This window comes from Pelophylax lessonae, assembly GCF_965119305.1.
Source record: "Pelophylax lessonae genome assembly, chromosome: 8".
NCBI classification, from domain to species: Eukaryota; Metazoa; Chordata; class Amphibia; order Anura; family Ranidae; genus Pelophylax; species Pelophylax lessonae.
In genome coordinates, this window is record NC_138775.1 from 17,755,598 (window position 1) to 17,778,797 (window position 23,200).

Sequence of the window (23,200 nt, forward strand, 5' to 3'; positions counted from 1 at the left end):
TGTTAATTATAACTAAATATTTTTATAACGTAAAATATATGTTCAATTATAAAAATATATTATAATTATTATTATTGTTGTTAATTATAACTAAATATTATTATAACGTAAAATATATGTTCAATTATAACAATATATTATAATTATTATTGTTAATTATAACTAAATATTTTTATAACGTAAAATATATGTTCAATTATAATAATATATTATAATTATTACTGTTGTTAATTATAACTAAATATTATTATAACGTAAAATAAATGTAGAATATCTATAAATACTTTCTATCTACATGTAGAAATATATAGGTGGACAAATACATTCCTCTCCCCTCTTGCACTGCACACAGTTGGGGTCACTGGGATCTGCTATGAAGCCCTCCATGGAGGATGATTTACAGCAGTAGAGCTAAGTAGGGAAGAATCACAGCGCATGCGCGTTCTCTTCTGGAGGTGTGTTCCCGCGCATGCGCAGTGCTGTCAGGTGGTGAAGATGCTGCGGACGGTGTGCGCGGGTGTCCGGGGGGTGTTCCGGGTGCAGAGGAGGGGGTACAGCGGGGAGCAGCAGGTAATGACCGAATACCTTCATCCTCATCATCTCTGCTTTATCATCATTGTGTTATATGGGTGACTATAGCGCTGACATCTGCAGGAGCGGAGCTGTGTTCTAAGTCTATGACTTCTCCCTGCAAGACTGGAGGTCCAACTGTATTATATATACCTATATCCTCTCCTGTGTGACGTCACACATAGCGCTGACATAGGCAGGAGTGGGGTACTCCTCCTCCTCTATGTGTGATTAGATGTTATTGTTACATTGTATATCAGAATGTCACCAACATCATCCGGAGGGCGGTCCACTCCTCCCCCATTCTGTGTTACTTCTGAGGATTACAGCTGAATTATCATCATTAATATATTTATTATTAGAATTATAATACTTGCTTCATATATTTTTATTATAATTTGTTATCATTGCTCTATTTTTATTATTGTATTTTTTTATTTATTAATATTTATTATCTTTATCATTACATTTTTTATTTTATTATCATTCATTTATTAATATGGTATTATTATTATTTTATATATATATATATATGAGAGAGAGAGAGCGAGATTATCATTAATTTATTAATATGGTATGATCATTATTATTATTTTTATATATATATATATATATATATATATATATATATATATATATATATATATATATATATATATATATGAGATATATTATTATTATATATTCATTTTTTTATTATCATTATTGTATTTACTATTATCACCATCCTATTTATTATGATGATATATTCATCACTATAATATTTTCTATTATTTGTTATCATTGTTATATTTTTATTATTGTATTTTTTTATTTATTTTTATTAATATCATCATTACATTTTTTATTTTATTATTCATTTATTAATATGGTGTGATTATTATTATTATTATTATTATTATAAATAATATATTTACATATATTATTATTGATATATATTCATTTTTTTTATTATCACTATTGTATTTACAATTATCACCATCCTATTTATTATGATGATATATTCATCACTACCTTTTTATTATCTTAGATTTTAATTTATTATTATTATTATCATCATATTGTTATTTTTATCAATATATTTATTATCATCAGCATAATATTATTATATATTATAGTAGTGTCGCTGAGTTCTCTCCCATTTACTATAACTTTATCAGTGTTTGGGGGGGAGGGGACATGGACTCTGCCCCCATGGGAGTGATGACAGGTGCTCGTCCCACAGCCAAATCTGAACTGAAATGTATTTCCAATTGGCTGGGAGACGCCAACATACTGCACCATACACATGACTATCTGCCATGTTCTTATACAAGGGGCAGAGACTTATACTCTGGATGGAGGAGAGGGCAAAGCATTATACACCAGGGGGAGGCAAAAACTGGCACCCCAGAGAAAGGGCAGAGATAGACACCCCGGGGGGGGGGGAGAGGGTAGAGACTGGCACCCCGGAGGGGGGAGAGGGCAGAGGCTGGCACCTAAGAGGAGGGAGAAGGCAGAGACTGGCCCTCTGGTATGAGGATAGAGCAGAGGCTGGCACCCCAGAGAAGGGAGAGGGCAGAGACTGGCACCCTGGAGGGGAAAGAGGGCAGAAATTCACATTTTGGAGGGAGAATAGAGCAGAGACTGGCACCCCAGAGTAGGGGAGAGGGCAGAGACTGCCACCCCAGAGGGGGGGGGGAGAGGGCAGAGACTGGCCCCCCAGAGGGGGGGGGGAGGGCAGAGATTGGCACCCCGGAGGGGGGGAGAGGGCAGAGACTGGCACCCCGGAGGGGGGTAGAGGGCAGAGACTGGCACCCCGGAGGGGGGTAGAGGGCAGAGACTGGCATCCTGAAGGGGGGGGAGAGGGCAGAGACTGGCATCCTGAAGGGGCTGGGGGGAGGGCAGAGACTGGCGACCCAGGAGGAGGAAGGGGCACAGACTTGCACCCTGGAGGAAAGACAGGGCAGAAACTGGCACCCTAGAGTGAAAATAGGGAAAAGACTGGCACTCTGGGGGAGGGAGGAAAGGGCAGAGACTGGCACCCCAGAGGGAGGAAAGGGCAGAGACTGGCACCCCTGGAGAGAAAAGAGGGCACAGACTTGCACCCTGGAGGAAAGAGAGGGCACTCTAGAGTTAGAATAGGGCAAAAACGGACCCTCTGGGGGAGGGGGGGAGAGGGCAGAGACTGGCACCCTAGGAGGAGGAAAGGGCAGAGACTGGCACCCTAGAGTGAAAATAGGGCAAAGACTGGCACACTGGGGGAGGGAGGAGAAGGCAAAGACTGGCATCCCGGAGGGAGGAGAGGGCTGAGACTGGCACCCCTGGAGAAAAGAGAGGGCAGAGACGGGCACCCTAGAGTGAGAATAGGGCAAAGACTGGCCCTTGGCGGTGAGGGCAGAGACTGGAACCCCGGGGTGAGGGCAGAGACTGGCATTTCGGAGGGGGGAAAGGGCAGAGACTGGCACCCCGGGGTGAGGAGATGGGCAGAGACTATTAGAGCGAGGTATTGGGGGGGTCTCGGACTGATTCCGTCTCACATTGGCAGACAGTTTAATTTTTGTGCAGATTGCGGTTTCTCTCGGACACAATCCGGTCGGATCCTGTTCCCGCCCGTGAAGTGTAATTAATGCAATTAGCGGTGTTCGCTCTGCTGAGTCAGCGCTGTGAACTCCGTGTACTTTGTATCTCTGCTGAGCTCCAACCTTAGACATTACACCTCCCCCCCCCCCCCCCATCACTGCTCCAACATTCCAGGAGCTCGGAGTTCTCATTAATCATATTCCCATCTCTCCCCCCTCAGGTAGATGCGCCTCGTCAGACAGCGCTCTACGACTTCCACCGCCATCATGGCGGTAAGATGGTGGAGTTCGCGGGATGGAGCCTGCCGGTGCAGTATAAGGACAGTCACATCGCCTCGCACCTGCACACCCGCCAGCACTGCTCTCTGTTTGACGTGTCTCATATGCTGCAGGTAAAGTGGGCGAGGCTTGGCTTTCTATTATTACCGGTATGGCCGGACTGTAAATGTATTGATGGTGGATGTAGAGGATGAGCCCAACACAGATCCGGTGGGGTGACTTCGTGCTGGAGACACAAAAAAAAGTGCCGCTGGAGCCTCTGGTCACATGATTCTTTGCTTCTCCCTCTCATGTGTCAGTCTGTGTGGGTGGGGCTTAATAGAGAATGCGTTGCTTCTCCCTTTCATGTGTCAGTTGGTGTGGGTGGGGCTTAATAGAGAGGGCGTTGCTTCTCCCTTTCATGTGTCAGTCTGTGTGGGTGGGGCTTAATAGAGAGTGCATTGCTTCTCCCTCTTATGTGTCAGTTAGTGTGGGCGGTGCTGGAACGGGGAACATATTTCTCCTTTCTTGGAGCCAATAAGAACAGAAAGATATCACTAGTAGTTGGCTGAATTGATTCCCGAAGAAATGCTGTGCAGAAAGATGAATTCATTTCTATTATTGATTTTATTTTTTAATTGGTTTGTTTTCTTTAAGACTCGGGTACACGGGAAGGAGCGGATCCCCTTCATGGAGAGCCTGGTGGTGGGGGACATTGCAGAACTGAAGGAGAACCAGGTGAGGTATAACACCCCCCTCTATACAACATGTGGTATCGCCCACCCGGCAGATCTAGATAGACATGCGATTCCTGAATGTGATCCTCCTACTGATAAACCGCACAGTCCAACCCACTGAGGCTCATCACAACCACATCAACCCCGATGGCAATTATTAAACTTCACCAAATATGACGATGGAGCGCGTGTGCGTCGCATGTAGCAACGCCCAGAAACATTTCCTATGCTGTTTAACCACCTCCAGCCTGGGCCTTTTCTGACACTTTTTGTTCACATGTAACAATCCGTATTTTCTGCTATAAAAAATAAGTTAGAACCCCAAACATTATATATTTTATAACTGGTTTACGACCACTCGCCGCAAATGTACTGCAGCAGGCAGCTGCTCCTAGGCAAAGGGAGTGTTTTCTAACTGTATGGTGGGTGGGCTTGTGAAATGATCATAGAGACCTGTGTTCCTATATGGAAGGATCACAGGAGCTCTGTGATCATTTCAGAGAGAAGAACGGTCAGCTGTGTTCACAACAGCCGACCGTCATTCTCTCTCAGCGGGGAGCGATCGCTGGTGTCAGGCGGCAATCGCGGCCGCCGGCCCTGTGGATCGGCATCCCCACTTGCCCCCCAGCACCCTGTGCGTGACCTGCGTAGACCTACATCGGTTCTCGCAGGAGAGCCAGCCTGCAGCAGTAAAACTGCGGCGGGCAGTCAGGAAGCAGTTAATTATTATTTTTTATTTTTATTTACATTGTTGCTTTGATTTTCTTTTTTTTTTTTTTTTATCTTGTTTTTGTGACTTTGTGACAGTAATAGGCAGTGACAGGTACTCTTTATGGAGGGATCGGGGGGGGGGGGGGAGAATGTGACAGTAATAGGAGTGACAGGTACTCTTTATGGAGGGATGGGGGGGAATGTGACAGTAATAGGCAGTGACAGGTACTCTTTATGGAGGGATCGGGGGGAATGTGACAGTAATAGGAGTGACAGGTACTCTTTATGGAGGGATCGGGGGGAATGTGACAGCAATAGGAGTGACAGGTACTCTTTATGGAGGGATCGGGGGGAATGAGACAGTAATAGGCAGTGACAGGTACTCTTTATGGAGGGATCGGGGGGAATGAGACAGTAATAGGCAGTGACAGGTACTCTTTATGGAGGGATCGGGGGGAATGTGACAGTAATAGGCAGTGACAGGTACTCTTTATGGAGGGATCGGGGGGAATGTGACAGTAATAGGAGTGACAGGTCCTCTTTATGGAGGGATCGGAGGCAATGTGACAGTAATAGGCAGTGACAGGTACTCTTTATGGAGGGATCGGGGGGAATGTGACAGTAATAGGCAGTGACAGGTACTCTTTATGGAGGGATCGGAGGGAATGTGACAGTAATAGGCAGTGACGGGTACTCTTTATGGAGGGATCGGGGGGAATGTGACAGTAATAGGCAGTGACAGGTACTCTTTATGGAGGGATCGGGGGGAATGTGACAGTAATAGGCAGTGACAGGTACTCTTTATGGAGGGATCGGAGGGAATGTGACAGTAATAGGCAGTGACGGGTACTCTTTATGGAGGGATCGGGGGGAATGTGACAGTAATAGGCAGTGACAGGTACTCTTTATGGAGGGATCGGGGGGAATGTGACAGTAATAGGCAGTGACGGGTACTCTTTATGGAGGGATCTGGGGTCTATAAGCCCCAAAATCCCTCCTCTGCACTTAAAAGCATTTGATCGCACCAAAATCTGTGTTTTTTGATTTTTTTTTTTTTTTTTTTTTTTTAAATGGTGCCAATGGTTTCCGAGTAAACCAGAAGGTCAAAGCGGAGTTCTACCCAAAAGTGGAACTTCCGCTCATTTGCTTCCTTCCCCCCTCCGGTGCCACATTTGGCACCTTTCAGGAAAGAGGGGGCAACGGGTACCGGTTTTTGACAGGTACCCTTCCCCACTTCCGGGATATGGCGCCGTCCCTCGGAAGTTTGGGCCCCTCCTCCTTCCCCCGCCGCTGAGCCAATCCGAATGCGCAGCGCACTTCACGCATGCGCAGTAGGGACCCGCCCGTGAGTCACAAGGCTTCACTGCTGGGTTCCCTTTCCAAACATGACCTGAAGCTTATGTCATCCTTCCTCTCTAGCTGAGCCAAAACATAGAATCAAGGCTGAAAATGTAATATTTTATATATAGAAAGTGACATAAAGTTTTTGAAAGCAAGGAGAGGCAGAGAGTTTTCAGGAAGGGAGTGACTGCGCTGGGATTAGGGAGGAGGAAGATAAAAAGCAGGGGAGGGCACAGGGCAAACTCTGCTGCCAGTGAGACACAAAAGAAACACCGCCATGTGCTTATCCCAACTGTACAACCCTTTCCTGCTTGTGACATGGTACATCCCACCATGACTCCTCCCTCCCTCCACCATCCCACCATGACTCCTCCCCACGTCCGACATCTCATCTGACCAATCTTCTTCCTATGCAGGGTACGCTAACTCTCTTCACCAATGAGAGCGGAGGGATCATCGATGACCTCATCGTCACCAACACTTCCGAGGGTCACCTCTATGTGGTTTCCAATGCCGGCTGTGCGGAGAAAGACTCTGCCCACATGAAGGTACTGCCCCGCCCCCTTTTATTTCTGACCACCTTATTATACAGTGACTGACCCCCATTTGTCCCCTTAGAACCGCCTACTGGAGTTCAGAGCGGCTGGCCGGGACGTGGATCTGGAAAATGTGGACTTCGCTCTCTTGGCTCTGCAAGGTGACGTCACTGCAGGGAAGAATGTAAAGTCTAATGGGTGATCCCCGTCTGTGTATATTATGGCAAAACTCCGCCATGATAATAAATGGGCTCAGGCAGAATTCTCAGTTATCAGACAGGAGTGAGACTGGGATATATCCGTGTTACAGGATCCACAGTCCTCCGTAGTTCTTTATGGCTTGTAAAGGATCTCCGTTGCCGCCCTTCTGGGTATTCCCAGGAAGTACAGGTACTAGGCCCCATCTGGTCAGTAAGGGGACCCAGGAAACAGAGGCCTGTCTTCATTAACTCGCACAGTCATATGCTACAGCAGGGGTCTCCAAACATTCAAACAAGGGGGCACTCTACTGTCCTTCGGACTTTAGAGGGGCCGGGCTGTGGCCAGTGGAAGGAGAAATGTCCTGTATCAGTGAGAGCGAACATAGCCCTATTTTTGGTATTAGAGAAATAGTATCCCATTGTTGGTATTGGTGGGAGGAATAGTGCCCCATCATTGGTATCAATGGAAGGAATAGTACCCCATGATTGGTGTCAGTGGGAGGAATAGTGCCCCATCATTGGTGTCAGTGGGAGAAGTAGTACTCCATGATTGGTGTCAGTGGGAGGAATAGTGCCTCATCATTGGTATCAGTCAGAGGAATAGTGTCCCATTGTTGGTGTCAGTGGGAGGAATAATGCCCCATCATTGGTGTCAGTGGGAGGAATAGTGTCCTATCATTGGTGATAGTGAGAGGAATAGTGCCCCATTATTGGTGTCAGTGGGAGGAATAGCGCCCCATCATTGGTATCAGTGGGGGGAATAGTGTCATACCATTGGTGTCAGTGGGAGGAATATTGCCGCATTATTGGTGTCAGTGGAAGGAATAGTGCTCCATCATTGGTGTCAGTGGAAGGAATAATGCCCCATCATTGGTGTCAGTGAGAGGAATAGTGCCCCATCATTGGTGTCAGTGGGAGGAATAGTGCCCCATCATTGGTATCAGAGGGAGGAATAGTGTCCCATCATTGGTATCAGAGGGAGGAATAGTGTCCCATCATTGGTGTCAGTGGGAGGAATAGTGCCCCATCATTGGTGTCAGTGGGAGGAATAGTGCCCCATCATTGGTGTCAGTGGGAGGAATAGTATCCCATCATTGGTGTCAGTGGGGGGAATAGTGCCCCATCATTGGTGCCAGTGGGAGGAATAGTGCCCCATCATTGGTGCCAGTGGGAGGAATAGTGCCCCATCATTGGTGTCAGTGGGAGGAATAGTGTCATATCATTGGTGTCAGCGGGAGTAATAGTGCCCCATCATTGGTGCCAGTGGGAGGAATAGTGTCCCGTTGTTGGTATCAGTGGGAGGAATAGTGCCCCATTGTTGGTATCAGTGGGAGGAATAGTGCCACATCATTGGTGTCAGTGGGAGGAATAGTGTCCTATCGTTGGTGTTAGCGGAAGGATAAGTGTCCCATCATTGGGTGTCGGTGGGAGGAATAGTGCCCAATGTTGGCCGTCAGTGAGAGGAATAGCGCCCCACTATTGGTGTCAGTGGGGAGAATTCTGTCCCATTGCTAACGGTGCCCCACAGGCTGGACAAAGGCAAACAAAGGGCCACAGTTTGGAGACCGCTGTGCTAGAACAGTTCCTGGAAATCGGGAGAACCAGGAGGTGGTTCTGAATGGAGTTCTCCCTGAGCTGACTCACTTTTCTTCTGGTGCCCAGCAAATATTGTTGTGATTGGAGTGGGTGGCGGTGCTCCCAGCATTCCCCTGTGTGCCACATAAGAAGCTGCCGTTGCAGTGCACTGTCACCAGATCCAGGAAGATCCGACTAGGGGGGGTCACTGCTTGTTGATGGTGTAATATGGGGGGCTCCCAGGATGTGCAGATCCCAGAGCAAGGAAAAGAAGGGTATCACGTCTTTCAGGTAGGTAGTACTGTCTGAAGGTTGGGGGTCTTCTCTCTCTGTGTTTGATTGCTGGGGGGGCTGTCATGTAGTCTGTATGGGGCCCTTTGATTTCTGATCGTGGCCCCAGGTAGTCTGGACAGGTTCTGGGGGCTGCCGATGATTGATCTCCCGTGTTACATTTTAGGTCCATCCACGGCTCAAGTTCTCCAGGCTGGACTCACCGACGATCTCGCCAAGCTGACGTTCATGAAGGGGGTGACTACCAGCGTGTTTGGCATCCCCGGCTGTAGAGTGACACGGTGCGGTTACACCGGAGAGGACGGCGTGGAGGTAGGGATGGGGCGGAGTATAAAATAACATGGAAGTGCTGTACAGTGGGGAAAATAATTATTCGATCCCCTGCAGATTTTGTAAGCTTGCCCACTTACAAAGAAATGAAGGGTCTATAATTGTTTTTTTATCATAGGGACAGAATATCAACCAAAAATCCCCCAAAAATTTCAGTGAGTAAAATAAGTATTTGATCCCCAAGCCAAACATGACTTAGTAGTTGGTGGAGAAACCCTTGTTGGAAGCACAGAAGTCAGACGTTTCTTGTAGTTGGTGACCAGGTTTGCACAAAACTCAGGAGGGATTTTGGGCCACTCTTCTTTACGGATCTTCTTTAAAATCTTAAGGTTTCTTGGTTATCTCTTGGCAACTCGAAGTTTCAGCTCCCTGCATAGATTTTCTATGGGCTTAAGGTCTGGAGTCTGGCTAGGCCACTCCATGACTTTAAGGCTCCATGTACACGGGACGTTATTAAAAGTCCCTTGAATGCTGGAATTTTTTTTTTTAGGACGTTTAAAACGTCCGTTGTGTCGCGTTTGCACCCACGTTTAGCGGGCTTTTGCGTTTAAAACCGTTGCTAGAGGTCAAAAAAACCATTCCCCTTTAAAATGGAAAAATGCGAGCGTCAAACGCGGGTCATCACGTTCGGCTGCGTTTTTGCGTTTGAAACGCCGGGAAACACACGTTCGAAAGCAAATAATTGCGTTCCAAAAAACGTCCCTGAACTCAACTGCCTGCAAATGACTGTAAACAACCCAGTGTACATGGACAGATAAGATAACATGGAGGTGGGTTCAGGGGCTTCTGAAAAAAACGCCCAACTGCTCCTAAACGGCCATTTCCAGCGTCCCGTGTACATGGAGCCTTATGTCCTTCTTCTTGAGCCACTCCTTTGTTGCCTTGGCGGTATGTTTTGTTTCATTGTCATGCTAGAAGACCCATCCATGACCCATGAGGCTGAGGGAAGAAGGTTCTCATCCAAAATTTTACAATACATGGCCCCGTCCATTGGTCCCTCAATGCGGCAGTTGGCCTGTACTTTTAGCAGAGAAACAGCCCCAAAGCATCATGTTTCCACCTCTGTGCTTCACTGTAGGGATGGTGACTGTAGGGATGGTGACTGTAGGGATGGTGGCTGTAGGGATGGGTGACTGTAGGGATGGGTGACTGTAGGGATGGTGACTGTAGGGGATGGTGACTGTAGGGGATGGTGATTGTAGGGGATGGTGACTGTAGGGGATGGTGACTGTAGGGGATGGTGACTGTAGGGATGGGTGACTGTAGGGGACGGTGACTGTAGGGGACAGCGACTGTAGGGGACGGCGACTGTAGGGGACGGCGACTGTAGGGACGGTGACTGTAGGGGACGGTGACTGTAGGGGATGGGTGACTGTAGGGGATGGGTGACTGTAGGGGATGGGTGACTGTAGGGGATGGTGACTGTAGGGGATGGTGACTGTAGGGGATGGTGACTGTAGAGGATGGGTGACTGTAGAGGATGGGTGACTGTAGGGGATGGGTGACTGTAGGGGATGGGTGACTGTAGGGGATGGGTGACTGTAGGGGATGGCGGCTGTAGGGGATGGGTGACTGTAGGGGATGGGTGACTGTAGGGGATGGCGACTGTAGGGGATGGCGACTGTAGGGGACGCCGACTGTAGGGATGGTGTTCTTAGGGTCAAAGTCAGCATTTTTCTTCCTCCAAACACGGCAAAGTCGAGTTATTGCCAAAGAGCTCAATGTTGGTGTCATCTGATCACAGCACTTTCTCCCAATCCTTCTCTGAATCATTTAGATGTTCAATGGCAAACTTCAGACAGGCCTGTACATGGGCCTTCTTGAGTAGGGGAACCTTTCGGGCGCTGCAGAATTTTAATCTATGGCGGCGTTGTGTGTTACCAATGGTTTGTTTGGTGACTGTGGTTCCAACTGCCTTGAGATCATTCACAAGCTCCTCCTGTGTAATTTTGGGCTGATCTCTCACGATCCTCCATACCCAATGAGGTGAAATCTCACATGGAGCTCCAGACTGAGGGCAATTGATGGTTATTTTGTATTTCTTCCATTTGCGAATAATCGCTGCAACAGTTGTTTCCTTCTCACCAAGCTTCTTGCTGATGGTCTTGTAGCCCATTCCAGCCTTGTGCAGGTCTTCAATCTTCTCCCTGATGTCATTTGACAGCTCTTTGGTCTTGCCCATGTTGGTGAGGTTGAATGGAAGAAAAAGATTCTGTGGACAGGTGTCTTTTATACACATAACGAGTTGTCGTTAGGAGAACCTCCTCACATTGGCAGGACTAATCTGTGTACCAAATACTTGTAGGGGATCAAATACTTATTTTACTCCCTGAACTGCAACTTAATTTATAACATTTGTATATTGGTTTTTTTTTCTGGATTTTTGGTTGATATTCTGTCTCTATCATTTAAAATCCACCTATGATAACAATTATAGACCCTTCATTTCTTTGTAAGTGGGCAAACTTACACAATCTGCAGGGGATCAAATAATTATTTTCCCCACTGCCCAAAACAGTAAAGTAAAACACTGCTCGCACACTTCTATGAAATCTGAGCTCAGGCTGTGAGAGGGAGAAGAAGCACAAAGAGCCAATCAGGTGGATTGCAGTGCAAGAAGCATGCTGATAGGAGGAGAGAGCAGAGTGATAGAGAGATGCGTTAATCTCTATGCCGCTTCTCCTTTAATTGTCCAATCACAGGCTGGGGGCAGGTCCAGGATGACCTGAGCGCAGAGGAAGTGATGATGGCCATCAGACTGAGGACATCTAGTGGCGGAAAAAAGTACTGCTGGGGGAAATCTCTGAATTGAAGGTGAACATTGCAGCAAAAAAGCTGGTTTTGTTATTTCCTCTTATAATGGGCTATTCAGTTATAGCGGACGTTGCTCTCATATTCTGGGATTCAGGATATGGGAGGGAGAAGCAGCACAAAGAGCCAATCAGGTGGACTGCAGTGCAAGAAGCATGCTGATAGGAGGAGAGAGCAGAGTGATAGGGAGATGAGTTCATCTCTATGCCGCTTCTCCTTTAATTGTTTAATCAGAGGCTGGGGGCAGGTCCAGGATGACCTGAGCGCAGAGGAAGTGATGATGGCCATTAGACTGACGACATCTAGTGGGGGAAGTCTCTGAATTGAAGGTGAACATTGCAGCAAAAAGCTGGTTTTGTTATTTTATCTTATAATGGGCTATTCGTTTATAGCAGACGTAGCTCTCATATTCTGGGATTCAAATCTTAGAAAACAGAAATTATTTAACAGAATCCAGAGAGCAAAGCTGTTAGGTGACCTCACTTATTTCATTGCAATTACAGATAATGATTTGGTCACCTACCCGTCTCACAATGTGATTGGACAGTGGAGGAGCAGCATATAGATGAGGTCATTTCTGTGCCTTCCCTTACTGTATGCATGTTCACTGTGTTAGACTGACAGCAGTGTACAGAGAAATATTTCACGGATTGGCTCCTGGTGTTTCACACCGCCTTTTCTTTTATGCTGGGTGTATGTACAAATACACATAGGAGCATATTCAGTAAGAAGATAAATTAAACCACATTCACCAGGAAGATTCACCTGCTGTGAATGTTTGGTGAATATCACATGTACTGCAGTATAAATATGCCCTTAAGAATTTTTAATGTACTTGCCCCGTCCCACTTGTATGTATTTTTTTCCGTGTTGTATTGAACTGCATCAGGTAGCTGTAGTTTTGTTATATGCTGACATCTGGTGGTGGCTTAGGGTCATTACAACTTGTTTCTCTGTCTGTCCTCCCCTCCTGTTTTTAGTGCTAGTTAGTTCAGTCCTAGGCCGGCCCTCACTGTTGTTTCTATATTCCCTCGGTTAGTGTTAGAGCTTCACAAAGACAGGGTTTAAGAGTTAAGCCGCCTGTGGTTAGTGCCAAGTCAGCAAGTGATTATACTGGTCAGGCAGACTGGGTCTAATGAGATATTTTAACCAGAAGGATTTTCCCCCTTAATGACCAGGTCATTTTTTTGCGATTCGGCACTGCGTTATTTTAACAGACAATTGCGCGGTCGTGCGACGCTGTACCCAAATACAATTGATGTCCTTCTTTTCCCACAAACAGAGATTTCTTTTGGTGGTATTTGATCACCTGTGTGATTTTTTTTTTTTTTTTTTTTGTTTTTCTTTTTTTTTTTGCTATAAACAAAAAAGAGCGACAATTCTGAAAAAAAAAAACAATATTTTTCACATTCTGCTATATGACATTCCCAATAAAAAAATTTAAAAATCCAAATTTTTCATCATTTTAGGCCAATTTGTTTTCTGCTACATATTTTTGGTAAAAAAAAAAAAAAATCCCAATAAGCGTATTTTGATTGGTTTGCGCAAAAGTTATCGTGTCTTCTAACTAAGGGAAAGATTTATGTCATTTTTTATTTTTATTTTTACTAGTAATGGCGGCAATCAGCGATTTTTTTTTTTTTTTTTTTTTTTTTTTTTTTTTCTTGTGGGACTGCGACATTGTGGCGGACAGATCGGACCCCTAAGTGACATTTTTGACAGTTTTGATGGACCAGTGACATTACTACAGTAATCAGTGCTAAAAATATGCACTGTCACTGTATTAATGGCACTGGCAGGGAAGGGGTTAACCTAGCGATGATCAAAGGGTTAAGTGTGAGCCTAGGGCGTGTTTTCTAACTGTATGGGGGCAGGGCTTGTGAAATGATCATAGAGATCTGTGTTCCTATATAGAAGGATCACAGGGGCTCTGTGATCATCCCAGAGAGAAGAACGGTCTGCTGTTTTTACAACAGCTGACCGTCCTTCTCTCTCAGCGGGGAACGATCGCGGGTGTCAGGCGGTAATCGGAAGCCGCCGGTCCCATGGATCGGCATCCCCGCTGCCTAGTGGGGGCGGGGGCGCGCTGGCGGCGGCGGCGTGCGATTGTCCCCAGGAGTGCTCCCGCGGAACGCTGTACAGGTACGGCGAGCCGATGTGCGCGCTCGCCCCCCAGCAACACGCGCAACCGAGCCAGCTGCGGCGGGCGGTCAGCAAGTGGTTAAGCAGAACGAAGATTAAATGGACTTTTTTATATCTGTCTGTAGTTTTTTTTTTTTTTTTATCCTTTCTGATTGGTCTCTGCTGACCCCGAATCTCGGCTGTCCTGTTTCTGTGTCCCTCCAGATCTCGGCGCCCGGTGACAGAGCGGTGGAGCTGGCAGAGAAGCTGCTGCAGAGCCCGGAGGTGAAGCTGGCCGGTCTGGCGGCTCGGGACAGTCTGCGTCTGGAGGCCGGCCTCTGTCTGTACGGAAATGACATTGACGAGACCACCACCCCTGTGGAGGCCAGTCTGGTGTGGACACTAGGTGGGGGAGGGGTTGTGTATCGTAGTCCTTGAAAGACAATTGATGTTTAGTTTTGTGTCGACCCGGAAGTAAAATTTTGTGTTCCAGGGGGAGGGAGTCCCTGATAATCACCAGAACTAATGTCCCCATTGGAAGATTTCCCCTCCATTCCTGTTCTGGTGACAACCCATAATTTTTTTATTTTTTATTGGTAACAGAAAAAAATAAAAGGCGGGGCTTTTCCAGTGTTGGCTACCCCATTCATCAAAGAATATCTACACAAATCTTAAAAAGCTTTATTAATAACCTAAAATTCATAGCAGATAGAGTCAATATACAGTGGTGCATACATTCATTGGACAATGCATTGGCGAGATCGATACCTTTCCATTTGTTTTTTTTTTTGGGGGGGTTTTTTTTATTTTTTTCATTTTTGGTGATAATGGGCACCAGGGCAAATAAAGAGGGTGAATCTCCCTAACGGGGACACAGACAGCAATAAAAACCTGACAGGGGGTCTAATCCCTCTCCACTCTATCCAAAAAAAAAAAAAGTGTTTGTAACAGATCCCCAATACTTGGACCAAGTATTTCTGTCTTAAGTCCCCAGAATCTCACATGATGCAGTGACCTGGCCCCTCAATTCCTCCCAAACATCAGCCTAAGCTCGATGAAGGGTAAAACAAATGACACTTTATTCAACAACTCACTTCCAATATATATCCAGTAATTAACATACCTGGCCATCTGGACAGACACAGGTGAATGAGACTGCAACATTATCATAATTAATTCAACAAACAACAAGCCCAAAACATAGCCGAATACGCATTCCTAGAAGTGTGAACACACTCCACCTCTAAACAGATGAAAGCAGAAGACATCGGCTCTCAGACTGCCCGTCTCCATTTTCAACACACCTTATTATAAGTGTCAATTCACATCCCCCCAGTATTCCATAGCTGAGTCTTATGTCATTAGCATCTGTTTAGTCTCTCATGGTGTGGAGTCCTTTGTTGTAATATGCAGCTTAGGCCCAAAGTCTGTGTCTCTTGGGGTGACAGGGACTTGAATTCAAAGTAACAGTACTCCAAGGGTCCCCCAGCATACACCCCCAACCAGAGCCGCGCTCCCCTACAAGCCAGGGCTGTAGTCCGTGGGCAGGAGGCTGGCCTCCACACTCCTCCAGTAACCCGTGACGAACGTCCCAGCAAATGGGCGTTCGTCACAGCGTTGCTTTTAGTTATACTTTTAGGAACTTTATACCCAGAGTGCAACACTTATTTCTAGATTTCTTATTGAAACATTGTTTCATTCTTTGGACACATCTATATCACACTGATGAGCTCAAAATTCTCCTAAAGTACAAAGCTGACTTCATTTTGGATAGAGTGGAGAGGGGTTAGACCCCCTGTCGGGTTTTTATTGCTGCCTGTGACCCCTCCCCCCTATTAGGGAGAGTCACCCTATTTGTCATGTTTACTGTTCTCACGGAAAGTGAAACAAAATCCCAAATTTTGGGTTGTCACCAGAGCAGGAATAGAGGAGAAATCTTCCAATGGGGACACTTGTTCGGGTGATACTCTGGGATTCCCTCAGTTTGGATGGATTTCCCCTCACTTCCTGTTTGGCTATGTGATAGGAAGTAAAGGGAAATCTCTCTAAGGGGACACTGATGGAAAACAAAATCCTGACAGGGGTTATAACTAGGGATGCGCCGGTATCGATACCAAGTATTTGCGTGAGTATTGGTACTCGAGCAAATGCTTCTGGAACCGAAACCAATACTTTGTGATGCGATTTGCGTCAATACAAAATGAACGGGCGCAAATCACACTGCAAAGAATCAAATGGGATTTGAACAGGAATGCGGTGTGATTCTTAATTAACCACTTAAGCACTGGAAGATTTTACCCCCTTCCTGACCAGGGCCTATTTTGCGATTCGGCACTGCGTGACTTTAACGGACAATTGCGCGGTCGTGCGACGCTGTACCTAAACGAATTTGACGTCCTTTTTTTCCCACAAACAGAGCTTTCTTTTGGTGGTATTTGATCACCTATGCGATTTTTACTTTTTGCGCTATAAACAAAAAAACAGCGTCCATTTTGCAAAAATAACAATATTTTTCACATTTTTTATGTGAAATCCCCCCCCCCCCCCAAAAAAAAGTAAAAATCTAAATTTTTTAACATTTTGTTTGGTAAAAAAAAAATCGCAAAAAGCGTATTTTGATTGGTTTGCGCAAAAGTTATTGCGTTTACTAACAAAGGGAAAGATCTTTGTCATTTTTGTTGTTTTTTTTTTTTTTTTTTTGCGGTACTGCGACATTGCGACAGACAGATCGGACCCTTGACTGACATTTTTGACACTTTTGGGGTTACCAGTGACATTTCTACAGTAATCATTGCTGTACATATGCACTGTTACTGTAAAATTACACTGGCAGTGAAGGGATTAACTTTTTTTGAGAGGGAGGGGTTATGTGTGTGTCCCTAGGGGCGTGATTCTAACTGTGATTGGCTGTGGCTTGAGGTGTAGGAACAATGATCAACGGTCCTACATAGTAGAACCGTATGATCACCATTCATACACAGGGGAGAATGACAGGCGGCTTGTTTACATTAGCCGCCTGCCTTTCTCCCTCTGCACAGACGATCGCCGAGTGACCGGCGACATCGGGTCCGCCGGTCACACGCGTGGGGGGGGGTCCGTGACCGCGCGGGAGCGCGCCTCTGGGGGCGCGCACTCGCTCCCTAGACCCTCACAGGCTAGCCCTACGTCGCTCTGCCTGTGAGGGGCTGACCGCCGACGTAAATAGTCATGCGGCGGTCAGCAAGTGGTTAAAAATGTTAGAACTCACAGTACATATCTGGCCACATGCAAAATCTGCATAGGTGTCCCGGTCCCGCTGATAGGAAATGACATGGCTCTTTACCCATGTGATCGGCTCACCTGCTCCCCCCCCCCCCCCCCCTCCCCAAAAAGTGGTAGTGGAAGGTGTGAACAAGCGGAGCTTCCCCTTTTGGATGGAGCTCCGTTTTAATGTGAGTTCTAAAATTTTGAATAAACTATCCACTAGATGGCGCTTTTCCCTTCTATATACACAAACACCATCAGTGGGGGAAATCACATGCAATTGTTTGCAATGCGATTTGCGGCAATTTTTTTGTATTGACCCAAATCGCACCGCAAAGAATCTGTATCAGCGAGTACCTGACTGAAAGTATCGGTACTTGTACTCGCCAATAAAAAAAAAAACTGTATCGGTGCACCCCTAGTTATGCACCCTCCCTAACTCTATCCAAATGAAAACAAGTTTTGCCTTTAGCTCTACTTTAAAAAGGGTAACTCCACTTTCGTGGGGGAAAAAAAAAAAAAAAAAAATCAGCAAATAAAGAAAAAACAATACAGCGTATACAATTGCGACACAAATCATATTGTAATTGAATGTTATTGAAAATGACCTTTCCTTTTCAATCTGCAGCTGTTGTCATTTTCTGAAAATGCAATACAATATGGCCGCCTGGAGGTGTTCTGTACACAGAATGTATACTGACCACACCCCCAGAAACATCATTTCCTGCTTGTGTGATTGGCTCACCAATTTTCCCAGAAGTCTGCACTAAGATACAAGTCAGATTTCTGGCATCCCCTGCAACACTAATGTCATTTTTGGTGAGATACTCCCAATAGGAACACGTCTAAAGGGATGCAGGCCCAGCAGATTTCCTCATTAGAGCCCTGCAGCTGCCACAGCTGTTAGATAGGTATGAAACCACTCCCATTAGACCCACTCAGCACAGAGGAACAAACAATGATTTCTTCAGAATAATAAAAGGTAGGAATCTGCAACAAAGTTTGTTATATTCCCTGCAATGTACAGAGATCACCCAGAGGGGAATGATTTTTTTCTCAACAAAAGTGGAGTCACGCTTTAATCATTTGTTTCCATTTTGGGATTATAAAAGTTTATTTTTCTATCTCTGGTCCTCTAAGCTCCACATCTCTGAGCACTTGTGTTACTTTATTACAGAGATGCAATCTGTGTACAGATAATTCTATGGGTGGAGGAGGAGAGCGGGGAATTGGCTTGCATACGCCGCAGTAACTTGCAGCTCTCTGATTTCTGCAGGTAAACGACGCAGAGCCGCCATGGATTTCCCCGGAGCCTCGGTCATCGTGCCTCAGATTAAAGGGAAGGTAAATCGGAAACGCGTAGGGCTGACCTCCACGGGGCCTCCCGTCCGCCAACACACGCCAATACTGAACGCGGAGGGGCGGGTCATCGGTGAGTATCGCCATCTATGTCTCAGGGGTACCGCCCCCTCTGAAATACCTAAATACCGCATTCATTTACATGCAGCTTAGGCATTTTAACCACTTCTGGACCAGAAGGATTTTCCCCCTTAATGACCAGGCCATTTTTTGCGATTCGGCACTGCGTTATTTTAACGGACAATTGCGCGGTCGTGCGACGCTGTACCCAAATAAAATTGATGTCCTTTTTTTCCCACAAATAGAGATTTCTTTTGGTGGTATTTGATCACCTGTGCGATTTTTTTTTTTTTTTGCGCTATAATCAGGGGCGGACTGAGAACCCTGGGCAGATCTTTTCTTTATTGCATGATCACATAGACAATGTTTCAGTACCACTTAGGGACCCTTCATCAGGCACATACTTGATAAAGGGTTCCTGTATGGTCCTGAAACGTTGAGCCTTTTTTCTGGATCTGGCGTTATCGGTAGAAACATTTTGTCCCAAATAGCGGCTGAGATTATAATGCATGGTGTCCATGGTGGGACATCACCTGTCCCAGTAAAGTCCACCTTCTCCATGTAACAAATCTTCCCCCCCAGCTTCATATATGGTATTTAACCACTTTACCACCGGAGGATTTTGCTGTCTTACGTCCAGGCCACTTTTTGCGATTCGGCACTGTGCGACTTTAACTGACAATTGTGCGGTCATGCAACGCCCTACCCAAGCGAAATTTACGTCCTTTTTTTCCCACAAACAGAGCTTTCTTTTGGCGGTATTTGATCACCTGTGCGATTTTTACTTTTTGCGAAAATTTTGAAAAAATAACAATATTTTTCAAATTTTTTTTATATGAAATTCCCCCCGAAAAATGTAAAAATCAAAATATTTTATCATTTTAGGCCAATTTGTTTTCTGCTACATATTTTTGGTAAAAAAAATTGCAATAAGCGTATTTTGATTGGTTTGCGCAAAAGTTATTGCATTTACTACCTAAGGGAAAGATTTATGTCCTTTTTGGTGTTTTTTTTTTAACGAGTAATGGCGGCAATTTTTTTTGCGGGACTGCGACATTGCGGCGGACAGATCGGACCCTTGACTGACATTTTTGACACTTTTGGGGGTACCAGTGACATTACTGTAGTAATCAGTGCTATACATATGCAGTGTTACTGTAAAAATGACACTGGCAGGGAAGGGGTTCATTTTATTGGAGAGGGAGGGGTTAATGTATGCCTGGTGCTTACTGACGTGTGTGGGGGGAGGTGACTGAGTGACACAAGGACAGATCACAGGTTCATCTATGCTGAACCCTGCAATCTGTCACTGTTTGTCACTTAGGAGATCCGCCCGCTCTGTTTACACAAGTGGGCGGATCACCAGACTCGATCTTCCGACGATCGGGGAAGAGCAGCGGTGATCACCGCCGCGCCTCCCCTTGCCCGACTCCCGCTGTGACTGAACACCGAGGGAGCGAGCCTCCGGCGCCGCGCGCACCGCAGAGAAGGGGGAGTGTCTGCCGACGTAGGTCTACGTCGCCAGACCTACAAGAGCCACTTTGCCGCAGTACAGCTCTAGTGAGCAGACGGCAAGTGGTTAAAGTAACAGGACCCCTTTAAGGTGTTGGGCTTTCCAGGATGTAACATGGGGTGGTGTTTTGTGTCAGAAAATGAGACGTTCTATCAGCCACTAGAGTGCTGATTTGTCACAATCCCGCCCACAGGAGAGGTGACCAGCGGCTGCCCTTCCCCCTCCTTGAAGCTGAATGTGGCGATGGGCTACGTGGAGCCAGAATACGCCAAGGCGGGCACGGCGCTGCGCTTGGAAGTTCGGAAGAAACTTGTTGATGGCGTGACCAGCAAAATGCCCTTCGTGCCGACCAAATACTACAATGTGAAGTGAAAGCAAAGCAACCCACAAAATGTCACTGCCATCTGAACCTGGTGCTGCCCATTTGTTGGGCTTATGTCAAAGAGCAGCCAATCAGAACTCATCTTTTACTGATCTTCCTGCTGTACATTGGTGAATGATGAAAAGCAGCTGCTCTACATGAGCCTTTCTGTCATTTCCTGTCTCCCAGACCCAGACATTCTTTCTGTACCCATCCGTGCCTCCCATACCCAGCCATGCCTCCTGTAGCAAGTTATGCTTACTATTACTGGCTGTGCAACCTGTACCCAGTTACACCTCCTGTACTTGGCTATGCGTTTTGGAACTGTTTGTGCAGGCCATGTTTCCCATACCCAGCTGTACCCCCCTGCCCCCAGCCATTTCTCCCATACCCAGCCATGCTTTCAATATCCAACCTTGCTCCCGATACCCAGCCTGGTCTTCCATATTCAGCTGTGGCTTCTGTACCCAACCATGCTTCCCATACACAGCTGTGGCTTCTGTACCCAACCATGCCCACCATACCCAACTGTGACATCTTTTCCCAACCATGTCCGGATGTGACTTCTGTCCCCAGCCATGTCTCGCATACCCAGCCATTTCCCCCATACCTAGCTGTGCCTTCTGTACCCCACCATGTCCCCTATACCCAGCTGTGATGTCTTTACCCAACCATGTCCCCCATACCCAGCTGTGGCTTCTGTACCCAACCATGCCCACCATACCTAACTGTGACGTCTTTTCCCAACCATGTCCAGCTGTGACTTCTGTCCCCAGCCATGTCTCGCATGCCATTTCCCCCATACCTAGCTGTGCCTTCTGTACCCAATCATGTCTCCCATACCTAGCTGTGACTTCTGTCTCCAGCCATGTTTCTCATACCTAGCCATGCTTTCAATTTCCAGCTTTGCCCCCCCCCCCCCCCAATACCCTGTTTTGCCTTCTGTACCCATCCATGTGTTCCATACCCGGCCATGCTTTAAAAATCCAGCCTTGCCCCCCTCATACCCAGCTGTGCCTTCTGTACCCCACCATGTCTCCCATGCCCAGCTGTGACTTCTGTTCCCAGCGATGTCTGCAACACCCAACTATGCTTTCACTATCCAGCCATTTCCTGCATACCTAGCTGTGCCTTCTGTACCCAACTATGTGTCCCCCATGCCCAGCTTTGACTTCTGTCCCCAGCCATGTCCCCTATGCCCAGCCATGCTTTCAGTATCCAGCCATCTCCCCCCATACCTAGCTGTGTCTTCTGTACCCAACTATGTCCCCTATACCCAGCTGTGATGTCTTTACCCAACCATGTCCCCCATACCCAGGTGTACCTTCTGTGCCCAGCTATTTCTCCTATACCCAGCTGTGACTTCTGTACCCAGCCATGTCCCCCATATACAGCTGAAGGATAATTCCCCTTGGGGTGGGACTTTATAGGCACATATTGTAATAACTTGAAAAAACTTTATTCAAAATATTAAATTTATTGAAATTAACATATACAAAAAGGATAAAAACATATGGCAAGCTGATAACAGATCATATGGTTATGTGGCAAAGAAATACCGCTGTATTTGAAGAAGAGTGCCCGACGCGTTTCAGAGTTCCTTCTTCAGGGGCAAACTTTTAAATAGCGGTCTGTAAGTGATTAATCACAAAGTAATCAATCATTCAGTGTGTATTGAACAAAAGATACAATTTTAACAAAATATATAAACAGTAAATGAAATACACAGCATCAAAAAATCACTAAAAATATTCATGTTATGTATTTGAACAGAAAATTGAAAAGATATAACACTTACAGGGTCTGCCGTATAACACTTTGAGGTGTATGCCTGCCAAGGTAAAAACAAGTAGCTGGATTGCTCTCAATGCTGTCTAGAATGTCTTAGTGTAGGAGACGATTGATATGAAGGTGGAGTCATATCATGTAAGCACTTTCCAAAAATGTATGCCCGTCAGCACAAAGCTGAATGGGGACAGCTGGAACCCATAAAAATGGGAGATCTGTCAGGTGGGGAAAAAAGGAATGATTACCACAACAATTGTGACAATGATTGCTTTAGTGGTAAAAATAAAAATAAACTGGTTGTGCTATATTGGTGTGTAACTGCTCAGAAAATGCTGCATAGGCTCACCAAAGCAACCATAGGCAAAATATCTCTATAATTAAGTTGCTGATCATAGCAAAATAGATTAAACACTCGGTTAAATCACCTAAGCGGATGTGAGAGCAAGAGATTTGTGAGACATGCTGTGCCCCATCCTACGCCAACTTGTACCTGGGGGAATGGGAACAAGCCTTCTTGCATGATGAATCAACATCCATCTATACGGACCACATTATTATGTGGGTCCGCTATATTGACGATGTTTTCATGCTATGGCAAGGCTCAATTGACTTACTACAGAACTGTTTATCTAGAATGAACAAAAATGACTTTAACCTTACGTTTACAATGAACTTCCATGAAAATCACATTACCTTTTTGGATGTGGAGGTACGCAGGGACACGGATGGTGCTCTCCGCAGTGGTCTCCATCGTAAGCCCACTGCGGGGAACACCATCCTACATGCCTCGAGCTTCCACCCTGACACCCTTGTTCGCTCGATCCCCTTTGGTCA

The 23,200-nt window shown here is 46.1% G+C and overlaps 1 protein-coding gene across 1 annotated transcript; it reads left to right on the forward strand.

Moving 5' to 3' along the window:
- Positions 1 to 477: 477 nt before the first annotated feature.
- On the forward strand, positions 478 to 21,081 carry AMT (aminomethyltransferase). The gene is made up of 9 exons (XM_082265758.1): positions 478 to 570; positions 3,353 to 3,523; positions 4,047 to 4,127; positions 6,595 to 6,726; positions 6,797 to 6,875; positions 8,947 to 9,092; positions 14,268 to 14,448; positions 18,562 to 18,717; positions 20,411 to 21,081. The coding sequence occupies exons 1-9, from the start codon at positions 496 to 498 to the stop codon at positions 20,587 to 20,589; spliced, it is 1,200 nt and encodes a 399-aa protein (XP_082121884.1). The 5' UTR covers positions 478 to 495; the 3' UTR covers positions 20,590 to 21,081.
- Positions 21,082 to 23,200: the final 2,119 nt, after the last annotated feature.